Source organism: Cebus imitator, unplaced genomic scaffold (assembly GCF_001604975.1).
Source record: "Cebus imitator isolate Cc_AM_T3 unplaced genomic scaffold, Cebus_imitator-1.0 Scaffold84, whole genome shotgun sequence".
NCBI classification, from domain to species: Eukaryota; Metazoa; Chordata; class Mammalia; order Primates; family Cebidae; genus Cebus; species Cebus imitator.
Window position 1 is genome coordinate 6,704,796 of NW_016107399.1, and position 26,793 is coordinate 6,731,588.

Sequence of the window (26,793 nt, forward strand, 5' to 3'; positions counted from 1 at the left end):
GAATAAGATTATTCCACATGAATTTTTGGGTGTTTTACCCAAATGTAACTTTTTTTTTCTCATATGACCTTAGTGCATCGGCTTCCTTACTAGTTAAAACAGTCACATATCCCTGGAGAGGAAATCACCATATAATTAAGGCTTAGGTGTGGTTGACAGACAGTAATGTTTCTGTATATTGGAGAATGAATTAGCCAGGCTTTTGTCCAAGCTTTTTTGCCAGCAAAAGGGAACAGAAAACACGGTGACTGGAAATGACTAACTAGAAGAAAATACAACCTCAAGCTAAATATGTTTTTTAGAACATAGAAATAACATATCAGGTCATGCCTTTTGGGACTTCCTTTGTCTTCTCTAGAAGGAAGATGGTCAATAATTCCAAATGTGTCATCATTAGCAAAGTCAAACATTTATTGAGCATAACTAAGAGGTTTAGGGCTCTGTTCTACACACTTTGTTCAGCTGCCTTCAAGGTGTACATTCTAATTGGAGTAATTACTGCTGCAAAGTCATGCACTGAGAAAGTGCATGACAAACCTACATAGCACTTGATCCTGGAATTTACATGTCTTACAAAAAAGCAAGAAGCTGGAAAATTTGTGTGTCAAGACCTTATTACAAAAATGGATTCCTGAAAGAGTGGTCAGGTTTCGTGGCTGAATGTGAATTGACCAGAGTGTGCAGAATAGGCATTTTCACCAAGCACAGTCTAACATATTAATTTAATACTTCTAAGAAAGGTATCTAAAATATGGAAGACTAATGCCAGATGCCAGAATAGCACAGTTAATGAGACAAATAAGGTGCCTTCCCTCATGAAGCTATATTCTAGTGTGAGACAATCAACATAAACAATTACATATTGTCAAAAGTGTTATAAGGCAGATGGTTAAGATGCTGGATGAAGAATAGTGAGAAGGCGACTTCTGGTTGTTGATCACAGAAGGTTCCTGCAAAGAGCTGACAGATCAGCTGAGACTTGGGGAAGGAGAAGGAGCCATTAATATAAAAGTTAGTAGATATGGGTAAAGTGTATGGTGTGTTATTAGGCAAAGACAAGGTCAGAGAAAAATATAAATGAAAAGGACCAGAAAATTATGTTTTCATCACCATTAGCAGTACAACTAGAGTGGAGTGATTGGGTGGGAAATAATAGGTCAGCTGAGAAAAGGATGCTAAGCTTCAGGTATGACAGAGAGAGGCCCATGCAGTGTTTTCTAACCTAACACTCACTTTGGTTTTCTGTCCTCAATCCTAGTCCATTCCTGGCTCTGATGGCCATCAAATGCGCTGGAGTATTTTTTTTTTTTTCTCTACTGTTACTTTACTTTTCAAGAGGTTTAGGATTCTGTTCTACATACTTTGTTCATCTGCCTTCAAGATGTAAATTCTAACTGGAATAATTGCTGCAAAGTCATGCACTGAGAAAGGGCATGAAAAACCTGCATAACACTTGATGCATAACACTTATGTTTCAAGCGCTTGTGACTTCTTTCCCCAAATCAGTATCTTGAAGAGCAGATGACAGACAGCATCTCTCTCTACTCAGAGTATTTCATTGCTTGGCATGTAGTAGGTGCTCAATAGATATTTGTTCAAATGAATGAATAAAGTGATAGTGAGAGGATGCAAAAGTCAAGATTGAGTGTTACCATTGTTAGTGGCATCAATTTTGGGATTAGCCTGAAATGGCTGATATAGACAGTGTCTGCAGCAAGGCTAATGCCACTTGACTCATGATTAGGAGGTCAAGGATGGCAGAAAAAAGAAGTAGGTAGTTACTCTTATTTCCTTTTTAGTAAATTTAGACGATAATATAACTCTAAGAGAGTTGTTCTGAAAAACAGGGTTCTTCTTTCTCTAGACTGTGGTTAGAGGTAAACTAATGTCTTCTGAAAATTCACATTGATTTCAATCTGGAGTGTTATCCCTGCAGAATGCTGTAGGCATGGAGGAATATGTCAATCACCGCTTTCTCCATGCCTGGTAATTACATTATAGCCCCTAGGCAAGATAAAATCCAGCCTAAATTTTTCTCAAAAAAATTAAAAAGCACCACCACCAACACCATCACCACCAAAAGAAAATAATTCAGTCATCACCCTAAATGAGCAATTATTGAAAGTTTTTATTGGGCTAGGCATCAGAAATGTAAAAACTATCCTATAACTCCATTATGCTAAATTTAAAAGAGATCTTAGTTGCATAGCCCAATCTATAATCATGCCAGTTAGGACACTTGAGGGCTAACTTCATAGGCTTTCTCAGTAACTCCCCTGAATTAGAATCAAAGCCTCCTTATTCCCAATCCAAAGCCATTTCCACAATTGCTCCATAATACATAATATATTTTATAACAAAATATAAGGAAATGTGTACAAATAGTTGTCACAATTTGTATCATTTTAAAATATATATATCACTTGTATCTTAAAGCAATTGTCATGGACTGAACGTTTATATCCTCCCAAAATTCATATGTTGGACCTGTAACCCCCAATGTGATGCTCTCCATCAAACCTGAGGCCTTTGAAAGGTAATTAGGTTTAGATGAGGTCACATGGGTAGGTCCTTGTGATGGAATTAGTGGCCTTATAAGAAGAGACCAGGAAGCTTGCTCTCTTGCTCTCTCTGCCATATGAGAATATAATAAGGCAATTGACTGCAGGCCAGGAAGCAGCCCTCAACAGGAACCCAAATAGGCCAACTCCACATCCTGAGACTTTAAGCTTCTGAAACATATTTCTGTTGTCTAAGCTACCCAGTCTATAGAATTTTGTTTTGGCAGCCTAAGCTGACTAAGCCAACAACCCATTTTACAGATACGGAAATTGAAAGCTTCAGATGTTAAAGAATGGTATTTTCCTCAAAAAAAAAAAAAGTCAAGGTTTAAGCCACTATTTACACTATGACTTTTCTTATTCTTTAAATAAAATTTGAATTTTTGTTTTTTTAAAGAGAATTTTATTTCATCTAAAAAGTATCTAAAAATATCAAGCTTGTTGTGTTGACCATTTTATCATGTTTTTATCTTCAGATTTTATTTGGTATCCAAGATCAGAGTAACACCAAGAGGAACTTTGATTTCCTTTTCAGACCTCTTCATTTATTCTGTATAGTGTTACAGAATTACCCTTGGTTCTATCTCTTGTTGTGATGAAAAGCTAATTCTTGGTTACTGTGGCTTTCTCTGCTCTAAGCACCTTGTTCTTTTAATACAAGATTAAAAATTATAAGAAAATATAAGTCATGTGTTTGTTCTCACCAGTTCAAATGCCTCGTAGCTATCTTTCTGTCCAAGCAGAGAACCTCTGCTCCATCACTCCTCTTCTAAGAGCTGCGCTTACTCATTAACTATTGTTTATACATCTCCTTCAGTCCTCTCTGTTTCTAGTCGTGTTTTTTTAGAACCTGTGTTTACCAGATTTTTCTTTCTTTTTTTTTTTTTTNTTTTTGAGACGGAGTCTTGTTCTGTTGCCAGGCTGACGATCTCAGCTCACTGCAACCTCTGCCTCCTGGGCTCAAGTGATTCTTCTGCCTCAGCCTCCCAAGTGGCTGGGACCAGAGGCACGTGCCACCATGCCAGGCTAATTTTTGTATTTTTAGTAGAGACGGGGTTTCACCATGTTGGCCAGGATGGTCTCAGTCTCTTGACCTCGTGATCTGCCCACCCTGGCCTCCCAAAGTGCTGGGATTACAGGCATGAGCCACCGCACCCGGCCTTAGATTTTTTCTTTAGAACATTACAGATTATAACCAAAAAGATAAGGAATCATTGAAAAAGATGACATGATGGTTTCCTTTCATGAAAACACTAGTTTCTATTGGTAATGGCAAGATTGATGTTGTTTCTTTTACAAAGTGGCAGCAGTCTCACTACAAAGGAAAAAAATCTCAGCAGAAGAAGACAAGAGAATATGCCTCATCCTGAGCTCTCTTTATAGTCCTAGTCAAATTCCTAGTCAAATTACCAGGCACTTCCAAGGGGACCACACACCCAGAATATTGCAAGTTTAGAAAGCTTTTAAAATCTCAGTCAGAACTCACTCTTTTCCCAGAACTTTGCCTTCATTGGTTTCTTTTTATCCTTTTGGAATTTACCAAAATAATAAGACATTAAAAAAAAAAGTCAGAGTAAATAGTGAGTAATATGACCGAACTTTTGTGTTTTTAGTCATATGGCAATGAAATTAGTTAACCCAAAGCAAATAGGCTGGGAAACAATTGAATTTTCATAACCTGTCTTTAGCCCTTGGCCTTCTTTCCTTTCCTGTGTTTTTTTTTTTCTTAAGTAATTTCTAGTGAGATTACTTGTTAAAGGTACCAGTTGCTTGCCCATACAAGTAGTAGAATCTACTTGCTTTCTAGATTTTTTTTTTCCAAAATTTGAATTTAGGAAGGCAAGTTGGTTTTTTTTAGAAAGCAAGGAATTGAATAATGGCACAAAAATGCCCCAAATGGAGCTTTTGGGACAAATATCTATGCATGATTTTCTTGTACAATTTTGAGTCTACCCCCATATCTCAGTTCTTGCTAATTTTTAAAGCTTTTATTTTTCCAGTTTCCTAGTTCAGTTATGCTCTCCATCAAAACTGACCAAGCCATATAAACATATTTGAATGGCTTTCTCACTTTCTCTGCAGTTATTCTGTGATAGAAATCTTACTGAATAGCTAAACAACAACAAAGAGTGAGCAGAAGAGTAGAGTAAAGGTACAGCAGCAATGGTTTTGAACCAGTCCATTTCCGAGGAGACGTTATAGCAGCAGTGGTAGCAGTAAGATCCACCACTTGTCAAATGCCAACTATGTGCCAGCCTATGTGCCTTTTATGTGTTTATTAAATTTTCAAATGACCCTGCAATGCAGGTGGTCTTACTCCCTTTTTATCATTTTGGAAGCTGAAGCTCAGAGAAGTGAAGCAACTTATTGAAGGCCACATAGTTAGTCAGTGGTAGGGTCTGTAGGAGAACACAGGTTATTATTTTTAAGCTGGTTTACTTTCTATTCCACTCCACTTCCAACTATGCTTCCATCCCAATTATAGCTAGTTGGGTATGATAAAAAGATTCTTACTTTCCCTTTTTTTGGAATCCTGAAATAAATTGAAAAATGAGTAAATTAGAAATTCATCCATAGAAAAATTGAAGGTAGCTTGTATATCTGAAGGCAGAATTTTATGTCTTTATCAAAGAGAAGGTATTCTGTTATTGAACAGTATTCTTACAGTAAGAATGCTAATGTATCCATGAATACATTAGCATTATTATTAGTAGAAATACTATGTATTTATGAATATATTAGTATTATTATTAGTATTATTCGTGTCTGATTATTCACTTACTGAGCATTGATAAGAGCTTCAACTGATACACACACAAATGTTGTGCTCTGGAATTATAGTCTAAAACAGATTCATCATCACACAGAATGTGCCCACATTGGTGTGTGGGAGGAGGATTATCAACATAGCCTCAGAAGTAAGCATAGTTGCAATATGGAACTACATGGGAAACCTTGCTTTGTGTTGGATATTCTCAGGGGTTCTGATCGATATTCCTTTAAGAAAAATGTCTTAAGAGAGTCAACGCACCTAAGGTGATATGGAATGTGTTAACATTTTTTGGCTCTATGGAAATATATTTGTTCTAGAGAGGTGAAAGGAAATATATAACAAAGAAGCTAAAAACAGTGTAAATCACATTAGAATATCTCATATTCTTTAGTGTTTTCCATTTGAAAGGAGGGTTGGCTATATTGAGAGAGTTAAACTTTGAGCTATCTACACAGAACCACTGACTCGTCTTTTTGATCAAAACCATTCAAAATTATGTAATTTCACACTTCTTAGAGAATTTTGTTCTCCAAAGAACATATGACATTTCCCAAATTACATATAAGGTGTTTTAATCCTATTTGCTAAGGCTTAGACTGATATTTGACTAAAAATAAACCAAGTCTACACCAAGATGACAGTTAAGATCACCATACAAAGTTCAGGGGCTTTAGTGTGCTACAGTTCAGGTAGCTGTGATGTGATAATGCACCTTAAAATGAACAATAGCTGCACAGTGGGGTATTTGTATTGGCAGAGATGTGTTCATTTTTAATACTTTCTGGGATTCAATGGTGGAGGACTGCTGAAGGACTATATTGTTGAGAAGGTGTGGGTGTGCTGCTCAACTTGGCTTTGGTCATTGTGATGCAGTAAGCTCAATCTGTATTGCAACAGCCTTCCCAGTTAAGTGACCCATGCGCCGTTTATCAGGGCACATATTAGAAAGATTCTGTCCTAATTTCAGTTAATGCTAAATGTAGCCAAGAAACTCAAATGAATGCCACAGCTCTATTTCACTGCTTTTCATAGGCCTTGCAATAAAAGCTAAACGGTTTTTAGTGGCTTTTGCAATTACACTTCCTTTCAATTTTCCAAAGGTTACAGGGCCTGAACCACACAAATCCCATTAAAGTAAGTAGCTGTTGTGCAATATAAGTTCCTTTGAAAACATTCTTCAATGCCCATAAAATGATCAGCGGGCTGCACTTTAGATCCGCTTGCCTGCCATGCTTTCAACCAAAAGGCAGATGACAAGCTTTGATGTGGTAGTTGGTTTTTGCTACTGAAGCTGGCATTTTATCTTCTTGCATCAGATTTTTTCCCAAACTGATGTGACCCAGGCAAAGGAAACACATTTTTCTTCATATTTTATTCCTAAAATATGTTTTTACTATACCTTTAAATTACATTTGGCTGACCAATGATTTGGGATGGCTAAGGTTCCTCCCACAGGATGCAGAACAGAAGAGGATGAGGGGCACTGGAGTTCACTGAAGCTTGCACGGTGAGTGCAAGGCCTTAGTGAATAGGGATCACCACATGCTGTCAGGTCCCCATGCTTTAGGATGGCACTTCAGTCCTTCTCCATTCTACCTCTAGTGCAACTTCAGTAGCCACGAGGAGTGCAGAGTGAACTTCATACTAGAGGCAAGGTCAGGGCTACTGTTCTCTTTAACTCATATTTGAATGCACAGAGGGTATCCTACCTTAGGCCTTCTTTTCTCAGGAAGTTCTTCATATGTATTCAAACATTGTGATCCATTAGAAACACCCATCTTTTTTAATACCTCTTTCTTGTGTATGTTCCTGGTGGTTTAAATAATTCGTGTATCCTGGAGCCGCTTTTCTAGTAAAGGATAAAAATGAAAGAATAATTCCTACATTTGCAAAGGAATCAGACCACAAAGCATTTTCCCTCTTTAAATCTGGTGACTATCTTACCTGATAAAGAAACGCTATAAAAGAATTTTTCCTCTGCAGGTAAAACTACCCAGAGACAAAAGACAATGCTCACAATATTACTTGCTATGTACTGTTAAAAATAATAATTGGAATTCAGAAATTACTCGGTCCTTTAAAACCTCAAATAAGTCACTAAGGTTCTAATATTCTGGGACTGCTTCTATACCCTAACACTACTGTAACTCTTTCAACTTTTACTGAAATGTAACATGTCAAGGAATCCTATCTCTTCTTTATGAAAATACCTGAATGCATTAAGGTGACAAAATATTTACATAGAAAGAATTGAACCATAACTTTTAAAAAGCATTTGATAATATGCTGATATATATATAGAAATTTAGAGACTGGGAAATCAATATGAATTGGCGCTATCAGAAAAGTTTTATAGAGAAGGTAAGATTTTAGATGTGTTTTAGGAACATAGAGATTTTAAACTGTGTCCTAAAGCGAAAATCATCTCCCATAATTGTGGGAGAAGATTGAAGATGGGGCATACTGCTAAGCTAAAATAACTCTGCACTTACTTAATTGATGAATCAAGGACTTATGGATACCATTGTAAAGAAAAATGCAGGAACATCTGGATCAAACTAGTGTCTAGATGAGAATGGTTGCATTTTTTAATGGCTATTCTGGTAGAAAGGACAACATGTGATATTCATCTACCCTCCTTCTCAGACTCTCTTTATAACAGCTAGTATGGAAAAATCTGTCTTTCCTGTAAATATTTTCCCTGGGTAATGGTTTCCAATTATGTGTCAGATGCTTATCATTTCTCTCTTACACAGCATGTATGTTATCATTTGTTCTTAAGAGTGGAATGGAATTGGGAATTCTGGTTTCTAGCTCTGGCTAAAGGTTCCAAGTCTGCATTGGGATTTTGGGCAAGTCATATTGTTCTAGATCTAATTTAACTCACCTGGAAAATAAGATGGTTGAATTAGACAATTTCACAGGTTTTATTAGATGCTAATATTTTATGACTCATGATCCCAAGCAAGACTACACCTATTTATTAGGATGTTTTGTTTGTTTTTACTAAGAGTGACAACATTTGCATATTTTCAGTTTGTTCAATCATCAAAAAAATTATAAAATACATAAACACCTTGGATTTGAAACATTGTGACTTTGATAAAAATGTATTCATGCTCCCTCTGGTTATTCTGCAGCTTGCTGAATCCTTCCCATTTTAGAATGCCAAAGAATGAGATACATCCTAATATCGAATTGGATGTCAGTATCCTCAGACACATGTTTCGCAATCAACCTTCACTGTAGTTGTTCTTGCAAGAAAAAATGATCCTCTTGTAACTGGTAAAAATACACTGCTTTCTCCCCTCTGTATTCAACCAGAGCCAAGAATCTGATAAATGTGTTTATCACAGGTCCTTCAGATGCCCTGCATTTGTAAACCTCTACAGTGTTTATGTTTCCTTTCGAACTGCTGAAGATACTGTGCTGGGTCCTGTTCTGCATTCTTGGGAAGAAACAGGGAGCTCACACTTTGTGATTAGTGAGCAAAGACAGACAATCCCCAGGACTGCCACTCAAGCTGTCTCCATAACCCGCTCATCGTCTCTTTCTATTATACTTGCACTCTGAAGGACATTTGCCAGAGCCAGACTCCCTGGGCCCCTGTTATTTGTGCCTTTTCTCACCTTCAACATCATCTGGACTAGTGTTTTCATTTGTTAAAAACAACAAGAACATTCACTGGGAAACTTTTGTTGGAATTGTTTCAGGTCATCATAGCTATTTATTCCCTGTCATAAACTATAATTCTCCATTTCCCTTACTCCCACGTCAAGGGAGTTGGTGGTTTATGGTGGAAAGTCAGTGGAATTTGATTGGACAGTGGAATATTTCAAAGAACTACTGAGATTATGTAGCAGGTTGTAATACTAAGAACAAAACACAAAATATTCTTGGTCTTGATCGCAGTTTGCAGTACAAGAAGAAATAGGCTTATAAAACAACATAAAATATTTACAATTTGTGCTTGTACCTAAGAAAGAATTTTCTTTGGAGAAGAAAACAAATCCTGGGATTGGCTTAATAGGGATTTTCTCTATATAATTAAAAATAATGGCTTAGGGTATAATTGGTCTCAGTTAAAAGAAGGTATAGAAGCTAAGAATTTTTTTTTTTTTGCAGACTTCTGTTTTGGGGGCATGAAATTCAAATTATTGTGCTATCACAAGGGCTTATATGACCTAGAAAGACCTGAAGTACAAAACAAAATGATTTGGAAAAAAGAATAAGAATGGTAGGAATGCTTTCAAAGATTAAATAGGAAGGAGAATACAAGTGCAAGATAACTACTAAAAGGTATTTAATACCAGGTGTTTGAATTCTATAGTGCTGATCTTATTGTTAACTAATTTTGCTAATAGCTAGTGGTATAATCAGTGATGTTAGTTGGAACATTTTAGGCCTTGGTAGATCTCAGAAATTATTATTAAATTTGCTCCGTTTTCAAGATGCAGCTGATTTTACATTCTTACTGAGTGTCACAGACGTGCTACTAAAGGCAGGGCTGCTAGATGAGGCACCATAAATGTAAAAAGCCAAAGAGAAGATCTGCGTAAAACCATGAAGCAGAGAGAATGGTGTGGTAGCTTCTTGGCTGGAGGAATCTGGTTGTGATCATATGACATGCTTTTCTACAGAAGCAGTCTTCGAAGGCCAAGAGAAGTTTCATGTTTTCTCTGAAAACATATTCAACAAGCATTTACTATACCTGGGTGCTTTAATTATCAAGTAGAAATGTGCAGTTTCTATTCTAAGCTTCAAGGGTATTCCTGGTAAGGAAGCATTGATGAAGAAGGGGTCTCATAGCGAAAAGACTTAGAGGCTCAGTTGTCAGGCATCTGAGCTAGGAGCTTCTGGATTTAAGCTACATTTTGACTCTGTACACAAATCTAGAACATTCCGTCAATCTGTAATAAGAACAATATTATAGCTGAGTTAGTTGTCATTGTGACTCGTGCTAATAGTTTTGCTGAGTGTGTTGTGTTTATAATTGGAGAGAATCAGAAGAATTTACATATTAGAAGAGACAGCCAAGAGTACTTTCTAAATAGTGAAATGGCCAAGCTTTCCTTTCTCCCCATCCTTACTCCAACGACTCATAGATTTCTTTTGGGAAAAGCTATGGTGAATATAAATCCAGTTCATTAGATGAAGCATGTGACTTTGAGTTTTGACAGCATAGTGTTGCAAATCTCTGGGAGCTACACAGAGTTTCTGCAGAGCTCAGGCCTTGGGGTGATAGTTGGATGGAGGTGTCAGCACAGTTGGTATTCTGCACAGTTTCACATATCCATCACTCTTGACTGGGCTGGGTAGGGGCAGCAGGATGGGGGCATACTTCTCTCTGACTGCTATGGACAACCTGGACAGTTAGCTCACCACACTACCTTTAGGGAAACTCAGAGAAAACCAAGGAAGAATTTTGACAGGTAAAAATGGAGTTCTGATTCTTCAAAGGTCCGTAAGATCTCTGGGTCCTAGAACTCAAGTTTGAGTGAAATGTTTTCAGGGATCTTTCGGAACTGTTTCCTGTTCTTCAGCCGCAGGCTAATGTTAGCTTGGGTTGATGGCACTGTAGCACTAGTCCTGATCTAGGCTGAGGCCCCTGAAGCCTGCCTTTGCAACAGCATGGAGCCTTGAGTGAATGCTGTTAGAAATTACTTGCTGCTTCAAGGAGAGTGAATGGTAAAATAAATCCCTCTAATGTGGTTTGAGCATTAGTGTCTTCTCTATAACTCTACATGTGTGTTCATGTATATATGGTAGGAGAGAAGGAAGAAGGAGATAATTGATCTACTTGATTATTAAACAACATGAGTGAGCATAATATTGCTAAAGACAAATAAGGTACAAAACCATCTACTCTTCTTCCTTTATCTCTAGAGAAGTCCAGAGAACGTGGCAGGGGTAAGATTTTCCTTGACAAACAGGCATCAAGGAGCATGCAAGTACTGTCTCTCTGACAGTTTAGGCCTTGTCCCAGATTCAAAGGCAACAGCCAAGCATTAGAATTGCTGGAATTCTTGACATATGAACTTGAGAGCACTAATGCCCACATTTGCACATGCAAAGTGGCATTTGGCTATAGGACTTTGATAAAGATGTGAGCAAATGAAACCATATCTCACTATAGATATATTGTAAAAAAAAAAAAAAAAAAAGTCTTAAGTGGGACTCCTGCAGTGAATTTGGCTTCTTTTCATCAGTGTATTGTATTCCAGATGATCAGCTGAACTCAGAGGAAAAAAAGAAGAGAAAGCAGCGAAGGAATAGGACAACTTTCAACAGCAGCCAGCTGCAGGCTTTGGAGCGTGTCTTTGAGCGGACACACTATCCTGATGCTTTTGTGCGAGAAGACCTTGCCCGCCGGGTGAACCTCACTGAGGCCAGAGTGCAGGTAACTCAAGCTGTGGGAGGCTGGCACCAAGGAGTCACCTCCTCAGAGGCACATCTCTGAAGGCTATTTAAAAACACACATTATAGCCCAGCACAGTAGCTGCAGGCATGGTGGTGTGTGCCTGTGGTTTCAGCTTCTTGGACAGCTGAGGTGGGAGAATCACTTGAGCCTGGGGGACAGAGGTTGCAGTGAGCTGAGATCATGCCACTGCACCCCAGCCTGAGTGACAGAATGAGACCCTGTCTCAAAAATAAATAAATAAATAATATACAAGTTATAGGCTTCATATGGGAGCTGGTACTCGTAAGAGTTACCAATGGTCAGCATGCGGATAGAATCCTGTTTCTAGTTATGTTTCTTTGAGGGCAGTGAGTATTTTTAAAAATAAAATTGAATGCCTTCAGGTAGGGCAGAATAATCCTTGCTACAGGTTCCTCTCCCCGCACCCCTTTGTGTCTGACCCTTCCAGATTTACGTGATATACATTGTCCATCTGAGCATTTTAATCAGCACCCTTAGATTTCAATTTGAGCTTGATAGTGGTTAAAGAGATGAATTCTCTGTCTCCTACCTCAGTTCTCCTCTCCAGTCTTCAAGAAACTTGTTGTAAGTACCCATGATATGAGCACTGACGGACTGGGAAATGAATACTCAGGAACTGAGTTAAGAGCACACTCAAGTGGATGATTTTGTTTACCCTCAAAATCTTTCTGTGAACTGAAAAAGGGTAAGAACATGAAAGGCAGGATAATGAGAATAGCCATTCTTTCTAGCATTATTGCCATGACACACCAACTGCAAGCCAGATCTCTGGAACAAGATATAACTTGTGATCAAATCATAACAATAACAATATTTAATAACTAATACTACTTGAGCCCTAATATGGCTAGTAGTGTTCTTTACATAAGCGATTGATTTCATCCTCACACCCATTCAATGATGTGGATAGTATTCTTCATTTTGCAGATGAGAAAACTGAAGTACAGAGAGGTTAAAGTATTTTGCACACCATCACATAGCTAGGAAGTATCTGAAATGGATTTAAATGCAGATATGCAGAACCAGAGTTCATGCTGTTAATCACTAAAAAATGAATAAGTAAAACACAAAAAAATGAATGAATGAGAGTCTCCTGGCTAAATGCCTTTTCCAAGTAGTACTTTGCTGTCTCTGCTGAAAGATCTTATTGTCTTCCATATTGCCAGTAGCAAGATGCTGTCTTGATAAGGTGGGTAGGTCCAATCTGTCTTATGAAATTATTATTTGTATATCTATGTTCAGTCTGAGTGTTAAGAATTTCTTTCTGCAAACAACCTTCTTGACCAGCTGGAACTTGAGCCAGACCCCAAGGTAGATTCCTGCACCGTTGATTAGGGTCTGTGCCCATGCAGGAGGCACAGTACACAGTGGGAGACAGCTGTGGAGTTGATGCAGAGATCCTGGTGCTCCCTTCAGCCTGAAGAGAAAGCATGAAAGCTTCCCCATGGGGAAACAGGGACCTCACCAAGAGGTGCTCCCCAAGAGAAAAAAGAAAAATGTCAGTGACAAAAGAAGAAAGTCATGGCAGCCTGTGGGGCCCCTGAGGGTAGGTTAGGAGGAAGTGTGAGTGAAGGTGCCCCTTTGGGCTCAATTGAGAGTGACCCATAGGGACAACACTCACACTCAGTTTTGCTCTCCCATTCACCATCCAGTGCAGATTATGAAATTTGTCTCCCACACCCTCTTCCCCCACACTGCTTACTACAAATCTCCAACTCTGCTCTTAAATCCTTTCCTCTCTCCTCAAACACGCCATGTCTTTTATGTCCCACGTCAGCCTGCAGTGGTGTAATGAATAATTTTAGTCCAGTAACCCACAGCACGCTACTGTGCCACTTTTGCTATGGTGATCTAAATTTTAAATAAGGAAACCTGCAGAGGACAATGGTGGACATTTCAAAAAAAAAAGTGAAGGACCAGTTTTGGGGTTGGTTGGGGGACTGTCTCACCCCTATCATGACAGGGAAGTGCCTTTCTTATATGTTGGAACTATTTTTTCTTTATCTCTTCCCACCTTGCTATGATTTAATGACTTAGAGCTGTGAACATTTCCTAAGTGAGTAGGACAGAGTTCTCCCTTCATGACTTTATTCTTCCCCCATGAAAGCCTTCTTTTTCCCCATCTGAACCAATCCCTTCTGACTCTGGGCTTCTTTATATTTACGGCATTTAACATAACATGAAATGTATTATATTGAGTTGTATCTGGGCCAACTTCCCCCACAAGACTGAGGAGGTCTCTTGGATGGAGGCCATGTTTAATTCATCTTTGCAAAATTTATTTTTTTCTTCTTTTTCCTTTTTTTTTCCTCAAACACTTATCAAGCACATATTATGCTCTTGAATCCGGTTTTGGTTTGCTGGGGATAAATAAGACACTGATCTTCTCCTTAAGGATGTTTGGACTGGGACAGAGAAGAGAGGTGTGCGAACCATACACTTGAGATATCATAATATTCCTATTCAATGGTATGTAAAATAATTAGTGATAGATCAGATGAAGGAATGATTAATCTGCCTGGGGGAAAAGGGAGGGAATTTATATTTATTAGGCACCAATTCTGGGCCAACTCTCAAAACTATCCTGTAAGTTAGATATTATTATTATCTCCAATTGATTAGGAGACAAAGGAGTAGAGAAATTAAACAGCTCCCAGGACAAAACTTGAAAGTAGTGTAGCCACTATTTTTATCCAACTCTGTTAGACTTTTAAGAGATGTTCGATGTTAAAGTTGAATTTTGAAAAAAATATGTGGGCTTTGACACCTGGACAAAGAGGGGAAGAGTATGATAGGCATATCTGGTGTGAATATTTTTAGGTGGGAAATAGCCTAACACATTTGGGAGTCCACAGGTAATCTTCAGCACAGGGTAGGAGCTGGAGCCATAGGGGGCCAGTGCATGAGGTTAGAGTGATGTGGCTTGGGGCTGGATCAATGGACAAAGAGCTAATTCCTGAACAGTCTTTGTTCTATGGTAAAAAAGTTTCTATTTTATTTTGTGAGTAATGGGGAGTCAGTAGATGACATAAAACAAGGCATTAATGTGATTAACATTTAAGATGATAGCTCTAGCAGCAATGTGAAGGCACATTAGAAACAGAAGAGCCAGGAGTCGGGGAAGACAAGTCCAGATTCCACGTTGGCCAATTTCCACACAGGCCCTTCATGCTGCCAGCTCTACAGGGCACTGATCACATGGTATTTTATGTGTATGTTGTCCCTAGAGCTGTACAGCTACTCACTCTACAAAAATAACTTTCTTCTCCATTACCTTGTTATACATTTCTGTAATTGCACTTAAAATATTGTTTTGTAGTTTTTCAAATTTTACATGTCTTCCTTTAATAGATTGCGAGCTGCTTAAAAGCAGATAATAAATTTCTCATCTCTCTCCTTCCAGCATTTAGTACAGGGCTTAGACCATAGCAGGCACTCCATAAAGATTTCTTGAATGAGAAAATGAATGAGTAAAATTCCATAGCACTCTAGAAGAGTTATATGATCATGAGATGGATGGCCTTGAGTTCAAAAACTCAGCCATGTATTATTTATGTGAATTTCAACAGATTACAGTCATACAGTGCTTAACAATGGGGATCTCTTCTGAGAAATGAATTTTTAGATAATTTTGTCATTGGGCAAACATCATGGAATCTACTTCCACAAATCTAGATGGTATAACTGACTGCACACCTAGGCAATAGGGAATAGCCTATTGCTCTTAGGTTACAAGCCTGTACAGAATATTACTGTATTGAATAGTGTAGGCAATTGTAATAACATGGTAAGTATTTGTGTAGCTAAACATATCAAATAGGAAAAATTTGGTATTATAATTTAATAAGACCACCATCGTATATGAGGTCCATCATAAGTTCCTTGTAGATTCTGGATATTAGACCTTTGTCAGATGTATAGGTTACAAAAATCTTCTCCCATTCTGTTTGTTGTCTGTTCATTCTGACAATAGTTTCTTTTTCTGTGCAGAAGCACTTTAATTAGATCCCATTTGTCAATTTTTGCTTTTGCTGCAATTGTTTTTTGACGTTTTTGTCATGAAATCTTTGCCCATGCCTATGTCCTGAAAGGTATTGTCTAGATTTTCTTCTAGAGTTTTTATAGTTCTGGGTTTTATATTATGTTTTTAATCTATCTTGAGTTAATTTTTGTATACAGTGTAAGGAAGAGTTTCAGTTTCAATTCTCTGTATATGCATAGCCAGTTCTCCAAGCACCATTTATTAAATAGGATATCCTTTCCCCATAGCTTGTTTTTGTTAGGTTTGTTGAAGATCAGATGGTTGTAGATGTGCAGCCTTTTCTGAGTTCTCTATTCTGTTCCATTGGTCTCTGAGCGTGCTTTTCTAACAGTACCATGCTGTTTTGGTTACTGTGGCCTTGTAGTATAATTTGAAGTCAGATAGTGTGATGCCTTCAGTTTTGTTCTTTTTGCTGAGGATTGCCTTGGCCATGCAGGCTCTTTTTTGTTCCATATGAATTTTAAAGTAGTTTTTTCTAATTCTGTGAACAGTGTGAATGGTAATTTAATGAGAATAGCATTAGATCTCTAAATTACTTTGGGCAGTATGGCCATTTTCATGATATTGATTCTTCCTATCCATGAGCATGGAATGTTTTCCCATTTGTTGGTGTCTTCTCTGATTTCCTTGAGCAGTAGTTTGTACTTCTTGAAGAGATGCTTTACTTCTCTTGTTAGCTATATTCCCAGATATTTTATTCTCTTTGCAGAAATTGTGAATGGGAGTTCATTCACGATTTGGTTCTCTGCTTTTCTGTTGTAGGTGCATAGAAATAATTGTGATTTTTTTTGCACACTGATTTTGCATCCTGAGACTTTGCTGAAGTTGCATATCAGCTTAAAAAGCTTTTGGGCTGAGACGATAGGGTTTTCTAGGTACAGGATTATGTCATCTGCAAACAGAGACAGTTTGACTTATGTAGCAAACCTGCATATCCTGCACACATATCCTGGAACTTATAAAATAGAAAATAAATAAAATATTTTAATTTGTTTTTGGTAGGTTTATTATTAGCTGTAGCAAATGCTGTCAGCTGTCTGTCAATGCTGTCCATTTCCCTTGAACCCTACAATTAGGTATAGTCTTGTCTGCTTCCAACTTTTAATCTCCACATTTCTGTGCCAGCAGTGTCTTACTAGAACTTCAGGAGACTGCCCTGCCTCCACATTCCAGATGTGCTGGAACATTAATAGCCAATGGCTGGCAGGATCCAGTGCACACACACCCAGCTCCATCACCCCCGAGAGGGATAACTCTGAAGTGTGTGCCCTACATTAGTCTTAGTCTTCAACATCTCTGAATGGGATTGAGCCGCCACAGAGACAACTTGTTTAGTAGTACACTCTTTAGTGATTACCTTATCTTCTATGTTACTTCTTCACTCCTCTACTGGTGTTCCTTGCACCTCCCAAATAAAACACTTTCTTCTTAAATCTTTGTTGGAACATCTACTTTTGGGAGATCGGAAATTTCCTTAAAATATCTAATAATTATTGTGAAAGCAGATGCGATTTTCACATTTTGAAGAAAGAATTTTGAAAAAGCTTTTAGAAAAGTCATTATTTCAGTGGCAGAAGTCTAATGAGATTTTTCTTCATTTTTCTTGATTACCATTGTAACAGGGATTATAACCCATATTTTGCTGTCCTGTGGGTCAGTCACAGATTTCATCTCTGGAGACCTGATTACTGGAGAATTGTATGGTCCTGTTAGAATAGCCTTGAACTTTAAGAATGGCCCTCATGAGGGAAGGAGTATGGCATATTTCTATTGTTCTAAGGAGAATTCCATAGCCATCTTATATCTTCCTTTGGAAGGTGTTATATAGTAAAATCAACCAGAATTTCATTCATGTATCCCCTTCTTTGTTTTTCCTCTTTCCTCATGCCCTCTCTCCTCCTAACAATTTTCCAGGTGTGGTTTCAGAACCGAAGAGCCAAGTTCCGCAGGAATGAGAGAGCCATGCTAGCCAATAAAAATGCTTCCCTCCTCAAATCCTACTCAGGAGACGTGACTGCTGTGGAGCAGCCCATCGTACCTCGTCCTGCTCCGAGACCCACCGATTATCTCTCCTGGGGGACAGCATCTCCGTACAGGTGAATGACTGGCCCACTCTCCCTTGCTCCACTTCCACATGTTTCTCAGCGGTTGGTCATGTTTCAAGCTGCTTGTGCAGGTCACTGACATTTCTTACTGGGTTAATCTCTTCAGAGACATTCAATTGCTGGCATCCCCACATTTTCCCAGGAGATTATTAGCTGCCCCAGGAGCAGGGTTTGGGGCAGAAGTGAGAGGGGCAGGCTATCTCAGCAATCTCCTCTTGGACTCAGGAACTCTTGCAAAGGTTTCAAAGATGAGGAAGAATCTAAAAGAGCAGATCATTAAGCTATGCCCAGTGTCCCTCTTGTGACCATTCTGGAACAAAACTTTACCCTGTTTCCAAATTTAAGATAAATTTGTTGTATTATGCAAATGTAGGGACTTTACTTGTAAGGCTCCAAGTATAGGGCCAAAGGCAAACTTTGCAGTAAAACTGACTTCGAATTTAAAAAAAGAAGAAGGAAGGAAGAAAAGAAAGAAGGAAGGAAGGAAGGAGACAGACAGAGAGGGACTATGACAGAAAGGGAAGGAAAGAAAACCCAAGTTCATTCTGATCACTTTCATGGCCAAAGTTCTTTGTTAGTAGTTGTGAATTTCTTATAATGCCAAGTGCCTTCCTAATCTATTGCTAATTCTTGTCTACTTGTCTGAAGGTTTCTTTGGGGGTCAGTTTGTGTATATTTGTGTGTGTGTGTGTGTGTGTGTGTGTGTGTGTTTCTTTTAAATAAAGGAATGTATAATTTACACTAAACTTTTATATTAAAAAGTTGAACAATTTAAAGAAATTAATTAATTAATTAATGGAGTACTATTTCAATTTCATAGAGAGGCTTTTAACCTCCAATTATTATGCTATTCAGAAAATATAGGCTAATGCCTGAAGGGAAGCTGAGACACAAGTGCCTAACCCATTGGATTAGTCTAGAGTGCCTTTCTTTGAAAGTAAAAGGGGACCTGAGTACTCTGAGAAACGAGGTCAAGCCTATGTGTTCTCCCTGGCTGATTTTAGTGGAGGAAGATCTATTCACAAATTCATTTATTATGCTTTTGTTTACCTTTTTATTGTCAAGGTTATTTATTGGCTTAAGGAGAGGTTTTAAATGAAATATAAAAGATTATGTCTCAGATGAAGTTGAACTCCTGATGTGAAATGCCACATCTTGAAATGCAAATATTTTTCAAAGGTTGACAGTTTTAATCAAAGCAAAAAGCCTCATCTAAATGTTTCTTTCTATTCTAAATCAGTTCATTTAGAGAAACATGGTAAATGCACTTGGAAATTTCTTTTATATCTCCTGTTATAAAATTAGCCTGAATTCTTTTGGTCTTAGTATATAGAGACCCAGTGTCTGGGGAAGTCTTATTCTGGGCCCTATTGCACTCAGATGGTGGTACACCTTGCTGAGCTTGAAACATTAGTAATATCTGTGTGCCCTATTTTGAATTTAAACTCCTCTCCTATAAGATTTACTAAAAACACATTTTTTGAAGACCATTGTGAAATCACATATTCTCTAATATTTTAAGTAAATGGAGGCTGCTTTATTTCTCATATATATTGGTATAAGAGAAATTTAGTGTGTTCAAGAACATGCTTAATGGATTGGAAAATGGGTGTGGTTCAAAGCCTGATGTTTCAAGATCTCTGGTTTGAATTTGATCACAACCAAGAAGTATTGCTCCTTTTTCTGTCTGGGTCCTCCATAAGAACTTTTCACACCAGTCATAAATAAGCCAGATGGCTGTCACATGGTCCTTACCAGTGAGAGGCTGCACACAGCACACTGCATGAATGGGGATGAAATCCTTCCTGATTTAATATAGGGTTATATTACTTGGACCTCAGCCGTGTGAGCCTCAGTGTCTGTATCATATGTGTTTAGCATATGGCAATATTAACATGGCAATATTAACATGGCAATTTATGCATGCCTTTTTTGGAAATATTCTATTTTAATGGAAAGAATTATGTAGAAATACTGGACACATTTTTTTAAAAATCCATAATTTCACCATCTTGACATAAGTAGTATATTCATTTCTGTGATTAGAGTTCAATATTTTATACAGGTATAGCCTTAGTGTATATATTATTTTGTATCCTGCTCTTTTCACTTAAAATCATATAACCTAGTAGGTTTTACTCATTTCATGGTATGTTTTTATATCATCATTTCTCTCTTAGAAATTGAATTTGTAAAAATTAAATATCATAAAATCTGATTGTTCATATTCTGTATGAAGAATAAATTAATCTTCAGATATAAGTAGAAAAGTGATGTTAAAGCAATAATTTAATCAATGACAATGTTTTTTGAACCAATGTTGACTGAAGTGTTTATATTTTGGTTAATTTCTAAAAGTAGCAAAAAGCTATTCTGTTACTTGGAGAATTTTCTACTATGTTTAGAACCAAACTATGTTATGATTTCACACTTTGAAACCTGATAGGAAATATTGTTAAGGAAATAAAAAAGAAAAACAAGTGATTCAAAGCAAAGGAAATTATAGACCTTTTGTATTATGAAAAATTAACTCACTGTTCTTGTTGGTACTATTACGTCAAGTTAGTTATCTCACATGTGACACTCATTAAAAGGCATTTCTCTTGGTTAATTCTTGGAACACTCCTGTGTGACAGCTCTGTCTTGCTCTGCTTCCAAAGAAGAGACTAAATACTTACCCAAATTTAAGCCTTCAGCAAGCAGAATTAGAACTAATGCTTGCAATCCCTCAATGCTTGCGATCCCTCTTTTTATACAACATGTTAAGCCACATGACTGTATTTTCATTCAAATTAAACCTTGCATTGTATCAAAAAAAAAAAAAAAAAAAAAAAAAAAAGTATAAGATTGGAAAACTATCTGAAATCCCCTTTTTATTCAAGAGCTATCTTAGATCAGTGAGGCATACCTGCAGCTGGGGTCCACGCTTTGTGGGGTGTGGGCATACCATTGGACTGATAGATGTGGCTTGGTCATACAAATCAGGGACAGTGAGAAGACAGTTTTGCCAGAAAGGATAGTTTGCTGACTTCCACAGTTATTCCCTGAAAAAAGAAAGGAGAAAACCAAGGCACAAAAGCAGTTATTTGCATATGATCAGAATTATGGGTTGGAAAATAGCCAACACATTTTTTTTTCTAGGTGTCTTTTACATCCAGAGTGGTAGCTGTATAATTTATTGTTCAAACTGGGATTTTTTTAGAGTGAAAGGGGAGTGCTATTAATAATTATACTAGGACAACATGTATAAACCAGATTGTCTCTGGCAAACTGGGACATATAGTTTGCTCTAATTATAGCACATCATGACCTCACTCATTCCCTTGAGCATGTTAGAGGTGATGACATTAGGCAGGCAACTGAGACATCAGGGGCACAAAGCGTTCTCTAACACAGACACTGTTGTCTGGCAGGTGTCTTCTTTACCCATCCTTGGCCAGTTAAAGGAAGCTTGTTTTTGGCACCCATACCCATTGCTTAACTCGGAACTGTTTTTCTTAGGCAAATTGTAAGAATTAAAGCACACGCAAGCACCGGAATTATTCAGACTCACTAATCTTGCAGTGCTTTACTTCTTGGGTAGCAGTGATCAACCAAGTCCTGAACTTTTGACTGCTATTTGAGCTGAAGTAGCCAAGAAACATTTTCCCAGAGACATCCTTTCCTAGATGAGGTGAATAGTGAATGGCCTGGTTTTGCAGCATTGACCTGAAGTGCCATTTCCAGAGGGAGGGCTGGGCTTAAAAGGAAGCTAGTGATGAGTGAAAGAGGCCAACTATCTCTGTCCAAAGCTTCCCTCCCCATCCTTCTCCCCACCTCATTTGATCGTGGTCATGGTGCTGCCTGACATCTGCTGAACGCATTTGGCTTATTTCTCCCTTTCACACTTTCAAAAATAGATCCTCGTCCCTCCCAAGATGTTGTTTACACGAGGGGCTTCATAACGGATTCTAACGGAAGACACTGAAAAGGTAACTTGTCAGAGGGGGAAGAGGGCGGCTGCTTGGGGTAGGGTTTAAGTGGGAATTTAGAGTGTCTAAGAAAGTGGGGTTTGCAGTTCTAGAAATTTCAGCAGTGAAGCCCTCAAGTGAGGAATACTATTGGGAACCAGAGCTGTGAGAAAGCATGTCCACAAAATGAAGTGTAGTATGATACTAGTCTAGAGCAGGGCTCTTCAGAGATTGCTGTGCACAGGAAGTATCTGGGATCATGTGACTGTGCAAGCTCTGATTCATTAAGTCCAGGGTGGAGCTTGGATTCTGTATCTCTAACTTGCTCCTAGGTGATGCTGATGCTGCTGACACTTGGTACACACTTTAAATAGTGAGGCATTGTAGGTTACAGGACAGGGTTTGGAAGAACTATGTTCTTGTCCTGGCTTCTGCTGCTCCTCAGGTCAGTGAGATCATTGTTCTCTTATGTAGCTTTGTATCTAACATGAAGCTAGCACTAGTTTCCCCATTGCTTATTTCACAGGGGTGTTTGGAACCTACCAATAAGCAATGTGCACTTCCAAAAAAAAAATCTTGCAACAAAAGAAAGATGCAAGAGGCTCTATATATGAAAATATTTCTAAAATGAAAAGTTAAAAATGGCAGAAAAATCACTGAAAATATAGTACAAACTGAAAGCTTACTAATGAAATGTACAAGTGTGTTCACTTTAAGAAATAAATATACGTATTAGAAAATCAACTTCTGAATTTCAGTACAGAAGTTAGAAACAGAAGTTAATTATTTACATCACAAAAGATCCCTTTCAAAAGAATTTACCAGATCTCTTTTTAAAAGTAAATTTCCCTAGGAAAACTGGTATTACATTTTGTCAGGTGAAGCAAGTATACCTCCGTTGTTCTTGCACTGACAAAAGAACTAACCAAAGAGACTTTCTGCAACTTCTATGCATCACATCTTGAACACCATAACCCCTACAGTCTTTGAAAAAATCCTGAGCTGGTGAAACCCAAGGATTTCATAGACTTCTTAGGCCGACAGATTTGTTTTTAGGGTGAAATTTTAAACACCTTGCCATCATTTGTTCAAAGGGCCACATAGAAAACAAAGAGCTAAAAATGAGTCTGGTATTATTTTTTCCCCAAGCTATCCATTGTTTTGTGATTTGCAGGACTTAACACTGTAGGTTTTTAGAAAGCAGAGAAGCAGCTGTTCATAAGTTTCCCAAGTTTAAAATCATAGCACGAATAGTATTTTCTGTACTTCCTCTATGTTTGGTAGTCATTTTAACATATTTTTTTCCTCTCACAGCTTTCAGGGTAGATTGAAATGATAAAAATGATTTGTCCCCAGTGAAAACAGTACTCTAACCCTGCTGGTGGTTAGCATTCTGCTATCTATGGCTGTGCTGCATCTGCTAGGAATCTCCAAATAAGGAGATGGAAACATTTGAAGCTGATTTAAATGTGTCAGCTCTGTGTAAGTCCCAGTGCAGACTAGCTGAGTCAACAGATAGGATCAAGCATTTATTATGAATCCCTAATTTCTCAATGCACTTTATTTAGTAATGTGGTTTCTTGGTCACTGACACAAAGAACTTTACTAAAACTAACTAAAAATGGTTCTTTAGCCAAAGCCTAGAAACTCAGTCCCAGGACTCAGCTTATGTCTGTACCCTACTTCCAAGAATAAATGGGTTTTACTTAGAAGGCAAGACCAACAGGCAGGATCTCTGGTGCTGTTAAGCAGGCTTTTGGTTGTTGTCATGTGCTTAATCTGTACAGATCACTTAGTTTCAATCTCCCCATTTTATCTGAGCAAGCTGAATCCTGTATAGGAAGGACTGGCTATTTTACATGCTCTGAATGGCTCTATAAATTGGTTGAAAACAGTTAATTACCCTCATTGGACCTTTAAGAAAACATTTCAGGGTTCTTTTTCTTTTCCTAAAGCAGAACTTTAGAAGTTTCCATGACATGGAAAGCAGATGGTCATGAACAATTTCATATTGGCAGCCGCTCAAGGCTGTCTTGCATCTGTTGACACTTTAGGAGACAGGTCCTCTCCATCTTACTTCTAATGCCATATTTGAAGAATGACTAAGCTACTCTTAGAGTACTCACTAATTCTGTCTTTTCTGACTTGTAATAATAAGTTTTGCTTTTCACTGGTGTGTCCAAGGACTGCTCACTGCTTGCCTATATGGCACCCTTAGCATAAACTGAGAAGCTAGATCCATGTCAAATTACTGGAAAACAGACTTGCAATTATTTAATATGTGCCCAAAATATTATTGGAATCCCTATTTGTAGGATTACATATTCTAAACTTTTGTTAAGAGGCTATGAATTAAGATGGCTTTAGTTCTTTTAGCCTACTTCTTGTGGCTAAGGAATGCTGGAACAAGTTAAATCAATTTTGAAAGTTTATACATTTCCTAAGCATTTATCAAGTGAAGATGTTATCACCTATCAAGCTCCTAGAGAATTGCAAAATTCATTCATTAAAAACAACTGCTTTTTAATCCTCAAGCTCCACTAATTTGAGGGATACCTATAAGGCATTGTCACAGACTCGCCTTTGGTGATGTTTTTATAATAATGTCATCATATAATCAGACAAGGGCACTGTTCTTTACTGTGGAAAATCAGGCTGCCATTTACGTGAAAAATGTTCCTGTGAATATCCAATCTCCCATGCAATCGATGATCTTAATTCCCATTAATTTGTGTTTGAGATAGAAAGTGCATCAACATTCTTCTCATTTGGGATATTACTGTCCTGCCTACACTCGAGAGAGAAACTCAGTATTTCCAAGAAATATGTTCCCTACTAAGTCCTCACTATAATATCAGGTGGTAAAGGTAGTTGACTCTGAAATCACTACAACAAAAATGGTCATATAATAGGCCACTTGTAATCACTACTATGTAGACATTTCTGGGAAACAGCAATAGTATCTTCAGTAAACTAAAGATTCCAAGGTTCCAATCTTCCTTTTCAGCTAAAGAGATGGAATACAACTTTGATTATCTAAGAAAGAGCAAATTTTTGTTAAATAGGACTTTGCTTGTCCAGAATCTCAAAAAACAAAAAACACATCCCTCAAAAAATTAGACCAAGTACTTAAGAGCACAATATTCTATGACAATCTACAACTTAGCATCAGAGAACTATTTTATGTAGTTTTAGCCTGTTTTCACAAGCCATCCAAATTTATTTCTCAATACTTGCAAATAATATAGACAACTCCTAATTCCAATTTCTCTTCTGTGTGTTTAAAATTATACTAACTGTGCATCATCTTTAGGGCTTAATTCTCTCACAGAAAACTGATTGAGAAAGGTTGACTTGGTTGATTTTATAATAAACTATGACTTAGGAACATTTCCCAAATCCAATAGTCTTTTTTTCTCAGCTATTTAGATGTTTGGGTTCTTGGCATATCCTAGAAATTTTTTGAATATAGGTTTTGTGAGTTTACATACATTTATTATAAGGTCTTGAATGGAACCATGAACTAAATGATAATATGTATATGGATTTTGAAAATAAATGACATTTCTTGGTACATTCTTAAAAAAAAAAAAAACTTATCCCACTTTAGTGGATTGTTCTGGTCATTTATCTCACTTCTAACTTAAACCTACCTTAACTGGGAACTCTTCTGCTTCTATCATTTTGTAGGCAGTGGTAGAAGTGATAGTCTATTCTAAAACTCTAGATTGTACTAATAATTTCTTCAGTTTTTATTGTGAAAGATATTTTTTGATGGATCCAAGTATACACAGTCATCAGCTACTGCTTCTGTCATATGCAACTGACTTTGCTCTTTCTATTACGATAGTAAAATTGACTTTAAGGACCAGTTCCTATGAATAAAAGCAAAGTGATAAGATTTTTTTTTTGTTTTTTTTTTTTTAGAGATCATTACTCTTAGCAGAATGACAGAAACCAATGACATCGAGCAGGAATCAATTTAATCATACTATATCTAACTATTTTTAGTTATCTGTCTATTCATTGAACATACAGTACTAGATATGGTGTCATCTCTACCTGAGGATACACTTGTGAACAAGGCCGATGTGGTGTCTGATCTATGGAGCTCATAGTTGAAACAGTGATAGATACTAAGCAAATTATTAGCTAAACTTGAATTAAATGCTAAAAGCAAAAGTTCAGTGTGCTGTAAAAGAACCTAACCTTGTCTAGAGGGTTGAGACCATCTACCACAAAATGATGAGAAAGAATGAAGCACGCAAAAATGAAATAGAAGAAAGTAGGATCCCTTTGTAACCTTTCTTTCTCCTTGTGTCAGAACACATACATGTATGTGTGTAAACACATACACACCCATACACTTAACCAGGTCCATAAAGATTTTTAATTAAAGATGTGTATTTCTGGAAAGACCTAGTGATCTGGGACTCATTATATTTCTTTAACTTAATTTTCTTGCGTTAATTATTAGTAGATGAGCTGAAATAGGTTATTATGAGTTTTGACTACATTGTGTCTCAAATAAGTATCAATGATATATTCTATTTGTGGAGTAGCTTTACTTTTCTCTCTTTCTGATCTTGTCACTTGATCCCCAGAACCACAAACTCTTATGTGACTGACAAAATTCCATTGGAATGCAGGCAACAGAAGAGCACATGTCATTCCATTTATAAGTCTATCTCATTCCAGCCCTCACTTGAAAGGGATTTTGCTAATCTTAGAAGCAACTAGAAACATTTTTATTTAATTAAAATGAGTACACTTTTAACTATTTAGTAGAAAGAGTGATTTGCTACTAAGTCTATGAAACCATTTCTTTTTCTTTTAACAGAGATTCATAGATGCAATTAACAGAAACCCACCAATGATAAATTTCTGCCTAGCGGTGTTCTCAGGTCTTAATTATAAACT

General features: G+C 37.4%; 1 protein-coding gene and 1 long non-coding RNA gene across 3 annotated transcripts in view; one reads left to right on the top strand and one right to left on the bottom strand.

Moving 5' to 3' along the window:
* The window catches only part of PRRX1 (paired related homeobox 1), a 72,372-nt gene that overhangs the window by 44,264 nt on the left and 1,315 nt on the right, over nt 1-26,793 (top strand). Inside the window, exons 2-4 of one of the 2 annotated variants that reach the window (XM_017534146.2) lie at nt 11,559-11,734; nt 17,733-17,914; nt 21,823-21,894. In XM_017534146.2, coding sequence (XP_017389635.1) covers nt 11,559-11,734; nt 17,733-17,914; nt 21,823-21,877 — 413 coding nt within the window. In that variant the 3' untranslated portion in view covers nt 21,878-21,894. The remainder of the gene's footprint in view (nt 1-11,558; nt 11,735-17,732; nt 17,915-21,822; nt 21,895-26,793) is intronic. The other variant, XM_017534145.2, reaches the window with a different exon arrangement.
* LOC119472072 overlaps nt 1-26,793 on the bottom strand; it is a 218,865-nt gene that overhangs the window by 14,207 nt on the left and 177,865 nt on the right. The window contains exon 2 of the long non-coding RNA XR_005201184.1: nt 7,044-7,183. This is a non-coding gene — a long non-coding RNA (uncharacterized LOC119472072). The remainder of the gene's footprint in view (nt 1-7,043; nt 7,184-26,793) is intronic.